This window comes from Chroicocephalus ridibundus, chromosome 6, assembly GCF_963924245.1.
Source record: "Chroicocephalus ridibundus chromosome 6, bChrRid1.1, whole genome shotgun sequence".
In the NCBI taxonomy this organism is placed as follows: domain Eukaryota; kingdom Metazoa; phylum Chordata; class Aves; order Charadriiformes; family Laridae; genus Chroicocephalus; species Chroicocephalus ridibundus.
In genome coordinates this window covers 43,933,635-43,944,911 of record NC_086289.1, presented here as the reverse complement: position 1 = coordinate 43,944,911, position 11,277 = coordinate 43,933,635, and the positions used below count along the sequence as shown (strand labels likewise).

The 11,277-nt window shown below is 49.1% G+C and overlaps 1 protein-coding gene across 2 annotated transcripts; it reads left to right on the top strand.

Moving 5' to 3' along the window:
• The first annotated feature begins 3,613 nt into the window (after positions 1-3,613).
• Positions 3,614-10,216, top strand: DYNLT2B (dynein light chain Tctex-type 2B). 2 transcript variants are annotated; one of them, XM_063339669.1, is made up of 5 exons: positions 3,614-3,763; positions 4,280-4,413; positions 6,025-6,094; positions 9,109-9,172; positions 9,779-10,214. In XM_063339669.1, the coding sequence occupies exons 1-5, from the start codon at positions 3,696-3,698 to the stop codon at positions 9,824-9,826; spliced, it is 384 nt and encodes a 127-aa protein (XP_063195739.1). In that variant the 5' UTR covers positions 3,614-3,695; the 3' UTR covers positions 9,827-10,214. The 2 variants fall into 2 exon arrangements, with proteins under 2 accessions (XP_063195739.1, XP_063195740.1); XM_063339670.1 differs by having other exon boundaries at positions 3,624-3,763; positions 4,297-4,413; positions 9,779-10,216.
• The last annotated feature ends 1,061 nt before the right edge of the window (positions 10,217-11,277 follow it).

Sequence of the window (11,277 nt, the reverse complement as noted above, 5' to 3'; positions counted from 1 at the left end):
ATGCAGACCATACGGCAATGTTTTTAGATCCCCAGGTTCCTTCGGAAACACATGCCCAAATACTCCCCACCTGCTCCCCAGGTATCCGCTGATACCGAAGGCTTTCCAGGCTGCTTGGGGAGCAGGATGAGGCCGTGTGTGGCCAGGAAGCACCAGGGGAGCTTGCAGAGCGAGCAGCAGAAACCACAGGGGAGGGCAAGCCGGGAGGTCTCCAGCAGCATGCTGATGGAAAGCTTGATCCACCATAAGAGAGAGAACAGGGTTTTTTTTCCCCTTTTTGACAAAAAAAAAATTAAAAAGGATGACAAGAATAAAAGAAAAGATTGATTTCGCTGATAGGAAGCCGCTGTGGGGGAAAGCGAGGTGAGCAGCGGTGCCGTGCCCCAGCCCAGCACGTGCCCCAGGTGCCGGCATCACGGAGGAACCTGGCCCCGGCCGCGCAGCAGCCCCTGGGCTTTGGGCAGGCTTTGTGCCCTGCCCGCACCCTGCCTGCACCCTGGCAGGCCAACACAGCTCCTGCTGGCTCCTGCATCACCTTCTCCAGCACTTGAGGAAAACAGCCTGGCTCCAGCTGTGCTGTAGCTCCCGCTCATGCTGGTAAATCCCCACCAGCACAAACGGGGTGGATGGCACATCTTGGAGTTAGCTGAAGGGGGCCTGACAAAGGTCCTTTGATCCTTAAAAAAATAAATTCTCTGTCTCTGAGCTGGAATACGGCGAATTGCAGGGGGAAGTCCTCTTCTATTTGGCCACCAAAAGTGCAAAACAAAGGCTTATAAGGAAGGAGAAAGAGCAATAAATGAGTAAACGGGTTGTTCTTCAAAACTAAGAAACAGGAACTTGTCACACCACTTCGGTGAAGCACAAATGTCCCTTTTTTCCCCCACTAGAAGCTGGCCCAATGTGTCGGTGAAGGTCCCACCAATGTGGCTGGGACCCAGACAAGGCCCAGTCTCCTGCAGCCATCACTGTCGGGGCACACAGCTATCAACCCTGAGCAGTCACCTCAACGGATCGAGGCTCAGTCCCAAAATGGCTTAAAAGCATCTGGGGTATTTAAGGAGCACTGAAAATTTGGAAGATGACAAAGAAAGCAATGATCAAACACATCAGATGGTGCCAACTGAAGCCTGGCGCTGAATGTCCTCAAAGCCCAGGGAAAGAAAAGTTTCACAAATGAGATGGGGAACACACATTATTGAAAAAAGATGCTGAGGATGAGAAACTCATAGGTTCCCAAAGATCCCTCCCCCACTGGTTTAACTGAATTCACATCTGTGGGCCTGGCGCAGGCAGGAGACGAGGTGGCTGGGGCAAGAAGAGGAAATGGTTAATAGTGTTTGCAAATAAACACGGAGAGCGCTGAGGTCTTTCAGATACTTCTCGGAAATTAGGAAGGCCCCTGCAAACAATTTGCATGAGCAAAACCTGACCGTTGGGGGTGGGAAAGGCAGCGGCCCCAGGGGTTGAGTAAGCAGCAAGTAAGCGGAGGGATAGAGTGGAGGCACAAAACTGTTCCTTTAGCGAGCGGTAATCAGCAGGGCAATGGCAACTGTGACGTGAAGGTGCCACATGGCTATGGCATGGGGCCACCACCACCTTCAGCATGGCAGCAGGGTGCTGTTCCTGCTGGCGGGCAGAGCTGACGCCCGGCCCGGCAGTACTAAGGGTGGACCATCTCTAGCGAGCGGTGCTGCTAAAGCCCGTGGAAATTGGGAGCTGATGATGATGATAAGCGTCTCAGCAACCTGCCCGCACTCAGAGCGGGTTGGAGCAGGACCTGGCACCAGCTGGGATGCATCCGCGCATCCCAAGCAAAACTCCAGCAGAGGCACCTCCTGGCACCCAAGGGGCACCTCCAGGTAGCACCCTGTCCGCAGAGCCCCAGTCCGGGGTGTCCCCCAGCCCTGCCGCATGTGATGGCCCCCTCCAGCCCACCGTCCCCAGCAGCAGCACGCTCCGCCCCGGCACCGGCTGCCCCTTCACGCTGTTTCCACTTGAAGCCTGGGGACCTTTCTCGGTGGTGTCACCCACTGCACGTAGGAAACGCGATGGTGGAGATCGCTGCATCAAGATAAAAGAGCGGAGGAAGCAGGATGTCAGCGTCTCAGGAGGGGGCCGTGTCATAGGCACACCGTCCTTCGTCAGCCTTCCTTGGGACAGCCAGCAGCTGCGGACAGGGACAAGAGCACAAGGGTGTGATGGGGGGAGGATATTGGGGGAGCAACAATTCTGGAAGAAGTTCCTGGAGGAAGGCTGGGATCTCCATGATGATGGTTGGGATGGGTGGCCCAGAGGCAGGGAGGGAGCACAGGGTCTGGAATCGGGGGAACAGGCTCTGTCAGGGCAAGGATGGCAGGCTGTGCTCCCCTCTGCCTGCACCCATGGCCCCTGGGGTGGCTGGGCCTCCCAGCATGTCACCTGGGGCTGGGACACCAACACAGCCCCCTCTGGCCAAGGCCATGGAGTTCTGTCCTGCTTTGAGTGACACAGGACTGATTTCTCTTCCAGTAATTTTACTTTTCAGTAAGGTGTCTTCTAATGCTAGGGAAAACTGCACTTTTAGAAGACTCTAGTGTCCAAATTTGTGAAAATGTTTACTTTGCAGCCAGCTATGGTGCGTGGATTTCAAGGTCTCGGTGGTTTTGAGCCTCGCCAGGTGTGGGGATGATGAGGAGTGACACCCGGGCACTTGACCCAAGCTGCCAGCAAGGATTATTTCATATCACGAACATCACATTCGATACAAATTAGAAAGTTTGCTGAGGGGTTGTCTCTCTTCTTCGATGGTTGCGATCCTGAGAACTCCTTGCCCGGGTGCCGGTCCCCCAAGCCCTTCCCTTCCTCCCAGCAGTGCCCAGCTTCCCGCTGACGTAATTGGCTGAGTATGATCCTTGTACACTTTATCTTGGTATTGGGATCAATATTGGTTCTTTAGTGTTATTAATGTTAATTAGTCTTAGTCTATTAAGTATGTTTATATATTTCAACCCTCGGCTTTCCTTGTTTTTCCCAATTCCCCTTCCCGGGTGGGGAGGAGTCACCAGGTGAGAGAATAATTGTCTAAACGACAATAAATCGGGGTGGGTTCCTCAAACCACCACAGCTTGCCAAGACGCCTCGGGGGACCCCCTGGGGACCCCCCCTGCCGTGCCGGCACCCGGAGCACACGGGCTCCGCGGCCGCTCCAGCCCCGGGCGAGCGACGGGTGGGTGGGGGCTTCGGCTGCTGCCGCTTTTGGGGCAATTTTGGGTGGGAGGAGGCCACCGCGAACCCCCGGCGCCGCGACCCAGCCCCGGAGCCGCCCTCTCCCCCCATCAGACCCCCCGCCACACTCGCCTCCCCTGGCAGCGGGCTCGGCAAACCCGTCATTTGCAATTGCAACCGTTATTGCGATTATTTCCCGCTTATTTACCCATTATTTTTTTGCGTAATTATTTTTTTTAAATTGTAAAAAATGCCAACATACAAAACTGTTTTGACAAATGCCAAAAATAAACACAGAGCCCTCCCCAGCCCCAGACTCCCCCCGGGCGCGCACCCCAGCTCCGCGCGTCGGATGCACTACTGCCACCGCGGTTGCGCGCCATGACGTAAGGCACTGCGCCGTGACGTAAAGGCGGTGCGCCGTGACGCGACGGAGACGGAAGTGGCGGTGGTTGTCAGGGTAACCAGCGCCGGGGCGGTCTGTGGCCATGGGCGAGCTGGGCCCGGACGATGGGGCCGGGAACACGTACAGCCTGCGGCCCGGCCTCCAGCACCGGTGAGCCGGGGGGGCGCCTGGGGCGGTGGCTCCGGGGCGGGAGGGGCGTGTCCTGGGGGATTCGGGTGGAGGGGCGGCCCTGGGGATGTGGGAGCTGCGGAGGGGCTGTCGGGGAGGGGGTCCCTGGGTATGGAGGGCTGGCATGAGGCTATGGGGCTGGGGGGGGTGGGGTGTTGGAAGTGGGGGAGCCCTGGGTTTGGGGACTGGGGGGGCACTGGGCTCCCAGAGCGACTTTGACATGAGGTGTAGGGGGATGTGGGTGGGGAGGTGAGGAGAGCACAGGTGGGAGATAACCCCCGATGGGGCTGGTTTTGCACCTGTGTTTATGGGTGTTTGGCTTTTGGCAGGGCTGGTTGAGGATCTCCGTCTTAGCTGGGGTTTTTTTCCCCAGGTTTTTTCATTTGCCTTTATTATGTGACAGCTAAATTTTCCCAGGTGGGGTTATCTATGTTTCTACATGTTGTGTGAACTTTCTGGGCCTTCTGTTGCTGTTTGGGTTTTTTTTTGCGCTGATAGATTTAAGTCATCCACAGTAAAAGAATGTATCCGTGCGATACTGAAGGAGAAGCTGGCCAACGTAGAGTATGTCCCAGAAGAAATGCCTCAGCTTACAAAGTCTTTATCAGAGACAATAAAAGACAGACTGAAAGGTAAGGCGGTTTGCTGGGGAAGTAATTTTTTTTTTCTTGCTGTGTCCTCTCCCTTTGACAAAATCCCTCTTTCCTCCTTTATTCTTGAAATCTCTATTTCTTCCCCATTGACTGACTAGAGTCTACTGTTATGAAACATTCTTGCCTATCTACATACGTTCCTTGCCTGCGGAACTAGAAACCTAAATCAAGCAGACAAGATTTGTTTTTTGTATAGACTGGCTGGTGTGGGCTTTCAGCGTTGGAGGGGCTGCAGGGGGAAAGAAGGTACATTAGAGAGAAGGAAGAAGTGATGCTTCTTGCTTCAATAAACAGAATCATTCCTGCTTTTTTTCTGCTGCAAGCTAGATCAGAGTGGAATAGCAGGGAGATCAGAACAAGGCCCAGTGGGAGCAGTGAAGGGGGAGTTAGGAGCACAGCCAAGGGAGGGCGTGACGACAGCCTTACTGCACTGGAAAAAGGTCTTGGTGGTGCTGTGCAGGATGCCCTCCAACACTTTTGAGTTCAAGAACTAAACTTCAGGCTCTGGCAGGTGTTTCCTGTGTTCAGTGCTCGAACAAGTACCTAGATGTGAGTTGGCACAATCACTTTTTATTTGCCTTCTTCCTGGGGACAGGCTGGTGCTCCATATGCTGGGCTGGCCTGACACGGTGACACAGATGTACCATCACCCTCGGCAGGAATCATGGATTTATGCTTCTTCCAGAATTACACATCTGCTTTAAAACCAGTAGCAGCTGTAGTCCCAGCACATGTTGATGCTGAGCTAATATGCACAGGGCTTGGCTTCAGTAATTTGTAAACACGCTTGCAGTGGCCTGAAGCGAGATTAGCCTGGTGTGGCTGTTGTATCAGCCAGCATCTCTGGAAAACATTGACATGGTGGATGTTACCAGGCCCAGCATGTTGTGTTCAATCCTGCAGTGGAAACACTGCGCCAGAGTCTTCCTGGGACACTGCTTTGTTGAAGACAGGCATTACGATCTATATTTTATTTTAAACATGCTTGTTCTGATTTGGCTTCTGGAACATTGCCATGGCCTGACTGGATCTGGCCTGTGCCCCAGAGGTATTTCTTTAGTATTGTAAAACAACTGCATATCTTTGCAGACGCATAGCGTAGATCCACACATGCTTTTATGTGGCTGTTTATCCCAGCTCAGAAGCAAAGGAAACACCTACATGGCTGAAGAATCTCTGCAATACTCTTGCATCAGAACAGTTTTAAAATAAGCCTTTTTTTTTTTTTTTTCAAATTGGATTTTGTCCACCAGCAGCCTTATTTACATTCTTTCTATGTGTTCAGTTCTTGAAAGATGTCAGGGCAGAATGCTGACATACAGTGTGGCTGTTCAGGGGTGTCTTCTGCCTTAGATGCATCTTTTAATGGATGCCAAATACCCTCTTCACCCTTTAACTCCAATAAGACTGTGGTACTCTGTACCAAGGAAAATGAAGCCGCAAGGCAGTCTGTCCACTTCACCAATTGCATGGACTTGTACAGGATGCTTGCTTTGTAACCAAAAATCTTTAGCTTTCTGGGTCCTGTTTTGGGCTCATATTTTAAACAGGTCATTGCTCTCACTATTATTTTTTTTTCTCCCCTTCCAGAGGAGGGATTTGACAGGTACAAAATGGTGGTGCAGGTTGTGATTGGAGAGCAGAGAGGAGAAGGAGTGAAGTAAGTTTTCAATCTACTAACTGTATTACTATAATTTTTGTTGGGTTATGGTGGGTTTTTTTTTTTCTTTGGAAGCTGCTTCGAACTTTCCTAGGCTACAGCAATCTCTCTGCAGATGATAAAGTGTAAAACAGTTTCTTTTAAGTGGAAAGTGAGGGCTTGGACTGTGCCTGATTGAATTACACAGTGATAATTGTCTGTGTGGTGGTTCCTAGCAAGCTGAAATGCTGAAAAGTGTTTGTGAGAGCAGTGTTGCAGAAAGGCATTAGATGTCGTACTTATGATGAACTAGAGCACACACCCAGTCCTTTCTCAAGGCCCTGCTGGAGCACAAGAGCCATGGTAACTCACTTCTACCTAAAGCCAGATTTCTACAAGTACTGCGTTTGCATTTAATCCCCCCTGGTAGGCATTTTTCAGAAGTTTAAATATCCGTAATCCACACGCAATACTGTCCTGGGAGTCGAGCCTAGACTGTGGGTGCTGAGCACTTGCAGTCCAGCTCCAGATGCCTGCAATCAGACAAAAGAATTCCTCATGGCTGCAGTAGTGGGCTGTAGCTTTCCATTACTAGTGAGTAGGGAGAAGCCAAAAAAGAACAGCCCACAAGGTTTATGTGTTTTATCTGCTGGGCTTATCTTTATTATTGCGCCTGGTACGCCAGCAGAAGCTAAGTGCAGCAGAGATGTAATCAGATCTGCTGCTTCAATGTTCTGGAGGTCAGGAAGGAATATTTGTAGCTGCTGCTTTGGCTTTTGTCAGGAATGTCTATCTGCAGGCAGGCTGCTCCAGAAGCACCGTACCAGGGTGACTGGTTCAATGAAGTGGCCTGATTTGAAATGTGAAGCCCAGCAACACAGACTGACAGAGCAATTGGGGAAATTCTCTGGTTTGCAATAGGCAGGAGGCAAGACTGAAGTGTGATCACTAACATCGTTAATGCAAAATACTGTGTAACCAGGCTATTCCTGAGGCAGAGTGGATTATTGGAGTGGAAAAAAATAAAAAAGAAAAAAAAAAAAAACACCACCAGCATAACCCTGAGGGCTAAGGTAATAGGAAAAAAAGGATGAAATTCAGCAGGCTTATAAATCATATGTGTAGGGACTAAGAACAACACACTGCCACAAACAGGGATCCGGTCAGCTGAGACTGACTAGGGCAGGGCATTTGCAGCAAAGAAAGGGGAGTGTCAATAACATTAGACAAAGCAGCAGCAAGGTATTGGCTGTAATATCCTGTTATTGTTGTCCCAAAACTCGTGGGATCATTTACCCGGTGTGCAAGCCAATAACACACAGAGTCAAGGTACTAACTACTTATTAGCAGTTCTGCGCAGAAAAGGGTGCTAGGGGATATTTCCACAAAGCTAGCACACGCAGCACTGAAACAGTCCTTCACTTATACATTGTAAATTAGCATAATTAACATATTCATTGTTTATCAGCTTTTTACTGGTGCGTATAATTCCTTATCTTGAAGCCGATTGGCATAAAATGTCCTCGTCTCCAGTTAAAGGTACAGTATCTCTTAATTTTACTGTGCAGGCTCAGTGTGTGAGAGTCTTCAAGTGGAGGCAGCTATCCTAACTTCTAGAGGAGTGGTTTTCATATTATAATTAGTCAAGTTCACCTTAAGGACACATTTCATGCAGTATAGCCAAGTTTCTTGGGCAATTGGCCCAGTGAAGTTTCTGCTACTTGGTTTTAGGTCTGTTTGTTCCTTTTCTCCCATTGCCTTGTCAAGAATCATTTACTCAAATGATTTACAGAGTTACTATCATAGAGGTTTCAATATTGTTATGGTCCGGTTTATTGTCTTCAGGGTAAGGCTTGGACTGAAGCAGGTGTAGAAAAAAGGCCAGCAGGATGGTCGCGGAACAGAGGATAGGTACGAAAGGACTAGAAAACCTTAGCTCATGCTCTAGTAACACGAAGTCTGCCAAGGAATACGATAGCTCCCTATAAATAAATTGGGAGCATGTGCCAGAGGGTGCGGGAGGTGAAGGACAAGAACAAATAAGCTAATTTAGCCACCAATATGCATAGGCCAGAAGTCAAATATTCTCAAGCACCATAGCAATGAGGTTTCAAGCCCTGCTACACAGAGGATATGAAGAATCACAGAATCTTCATGGTTGGAAAGGACCTTTGAGATCATCGAGTCCAACCAAACACACACAAAAAAACCCCTACAATCTCTGCCACTAGAGCATGCCCTGAAGTGCCACATCTAGACATTTCTTAAACACCTCTAGGGATGGTGACTCAACCACCTCCCTGGGCAGGCTGTTCCAGTGCCTGACCACTCTTTCAGTAAAGTAATTCTTCCTAATGTCTAATGTAAACCTCCCCTGCCACAGCTTCAGACCATTTCCTCTGGTCCTGTCATTATTCACCTGGGAGAAGAGGCCAACACCCACCTCTCTCCAGCCTCCTTTCAGGTAGTTGTAGAGGACAATGAGGTCTCCCCTCAGCCTCCTCTTCTCCAAGCTAAACATGCCCAGCTCCCTCACCAGCCTGGCAGCTCTCCTCTGGACACGCTCCAGCGCTTCAATGTCCCTCTTGTACAGAGGGGCCCAGAACTGAACGCAGTACTCGAGGTGAGGCCTCACCAGTGCCAAGTACAGAGGCACCATCACTTCCCTGCTCCTGCTGGCCACGCTGTTCCTGATACAAGCCAGGATGCTGTTGGCCTTCTTGGCCACCTGGGCACACTGCTGGCTCATGTTAAGCTGGCCATCCACCAGCACCCCCAGGTCCTTTTCTGGTATGGGCAGGGTTGATATGTGACAGGGTTGGTAGTTGATAAGTTTGAAGATGGAGCTTGATCCACATACAGAGAGGGTTACAGCACATGGGGGAATTCAGCAGTGGGGATCTAGGCTCAGGATTCAGGAGAACACTTTATCTTTAAAGGAAGCTCAGTTTGCTTTTTGAGGAGAGTATCTGGTCACTTAGGTCCTTAAACATGAACTCTGTGGGTAATGGCTCCACTCTGTCTCCTTTGTCTAGTATGGCTGCGCGATGTTTCTGGGATGCTGACACTGACAGCTATGCTCACGACGTGTTCATGAATGTAAGTATCGGCTGTTTTACCATGGGAAAGTGAAAAGCCGCTTGCTTTTGTATGAGAGGCGGAGTCACCTTAAACATGGAGCAGACAGAAAACAACCACTAGAAGGAAGGAAGGAACCAAGACCTATTGAAACAGTATGATTTACATCCTCATTGACAAAACATACTTAGATATAACATCCAACACAGTAAAACTTATTTCCTGAGTAGGTCATACAGTACTGTTCACAAGTCGTTATAGTCACACCATTTTACAGGTGCAGAGAGGAAGCACAAGAGATAAAGTCTTCTCTTATATGCTTTGCTGGAATCCAGGACTGAGCAAAAGTCAAGGTTTTATTTCATTATTATTTTATTTTAAACTGACACCTAGACACCTGCGGGTGCGTGGATGGAGTAAATTGAGGCACTTCTGGCATTCAGGCGCATTGACCTGGGTTACACCGCAAGTGAGGTGAATAAGAAACTAACTAAAAGACAGAACACTGCAATATGTTACAATATAAGGTTATGCTCTGCTCTAAATGTTCCCTTAGGTTACCCTTTTCGGTTAGGCTAGCAAAGAGCTTGCCTTTACTAATCCAGAGCCTTTCGCTGTTTTCCCCAGGACAGCCTGTTTTGTGTGGTAGCTGCATTTGGCTGCTTCTACTATTGAAGACTGTAAACAATCCACAGAAGGACAGAGGTGGGGCAGAACTCTTTAGGGTATTCTTGGTTAACGTGCACAAAAGCATCGTGTTCTTCCTTTAGTACCTAACAAAAAAAACAGCTCTACAAACATGTCCTACGCCTGTTCTACACACTACAACATTCCTTCTTCCTTGTGGGTATTGATATAGCTTTAAGCACAATATTGTTATGTCCTTTATTTAAATCACCCTGTGTTTTTATATAGCATATTGGTTTTGTCCTAAAAAAGTGTATTGCCAATAGCCCTTGTTTCTAAGGCAAATTCAACTTTTGTCTTGAAAGGGTTCTGATTTTTGTTAACTTTCTGAAATGAACGAACTATTTATAAGAAATGTAACATAATAAATCTATGTATTTAACATTTTGTCTCTTGTGGGTTGACCAGGTTGCCATTCCCACCATTGTCCTTTTCTTTCCACTCTACAAGACGCGCTAGCCTTGGCTGCTTGTCTGTGCTTCTCAGAGGTCCTTTGTAAGTTAACCCATAAAGCCAACCTCATATTCTGGTTATCCAGAGTTGTTCCTGTGACTCCCATAACAACTGGGCTGTGAATCCCAGCTAAGTGTCACACGAGATGATATTAACTGATAAGAAGACAAAGTATTTAGGACACTAGGTCAGGCTAGTAACCTGCACACCCTACTGACAGCCGAAACTCCTCCCTGCTCTAACTCCTCATTGGTTTGCCGCAATTTGGCAGCTGTGGATGCTGTGAGTAATCACTGCTCATTGCCTGCTGCAGCAGATACTGCAGTGTTTTCTCAATTTTCTCAATCTTGCCTTCCTGTTAATTGTCTTGGCATATGAGGGTGGATGTTTGGAGCCCAAACTTGTTAGGTGGGACTCCAGCCTTGTAAAAGAGCAGTAGAAAAGGCTACTGTAGATCAGAAAAGGGGTGATAAAGCTTCTCACCTCCCCAAAAGTTAGAGGACCGGCCTGGTTCCCAAGAGAGTGGGTGCCACCAGAGTGCATCCTGGGTGCCCATTGGAAAAAGTTGCTCTGTGGTGATGCCTGTTCCGGCTCTGCTGACTGAGGAGCAAGCACAGCTGAGTAATTTCAATGGCACAAATGGCCTTTAGAGTGCTGAAGTTGGGTGAGGTGAATCCCAAATCCTGCCCTCACCAGCCACTAGAGCAAAACGCGCTCTGCCCCTGCAGCTCTCGGAAAGCGGGGAAGTAACAAATTACAATGCATTTTCTACAATCACTCTTTTGGCTACAATACCGGAGGCAGCGTGCACCTGTTTGTTTATTGTGTTTGTTTGAAAGTGTTTTCCTCTCATTTTCCTCCGATGGGAAACAGAGGATGAGTTCCCCGGTTGCTGCCCGCGGCTGCTGCTCGTTCAGGCAGCTGCAGGGAGGATGCAATGGCACCATCGGGTTTGTGCGAGAACCTGGAGTGCAAATTTTGGGGAG

What these genes read in the sequence shown, in the direction of transcription:
- DYNLT2B (XM_063339669.1), top strand. Translation starts at nt 3,696, where the DNA reads ATGGGCGAGCTGGGCCCGGACGATGGGGCCGGGAACACGTACAGCCTG. An exon ending in CGGCCCGGCCTCCAGCACCG is followed by an intron (nt 3,764 to 4,279) that starts GTGAGCCGGGGG and finishes TTGCGCTGATAG; the next exon opens with ATTTAAGTCATCCACAGTAA. An exon ending in AATAAAAGACAGACTGAAAG is followed by an intron (nt 4,414 to 6,024) that starts GTAAGGCGGTTT and finishes CTCCCCTTCCAG; the next exon opens with AGGAGGGATTTGACAGGTAC.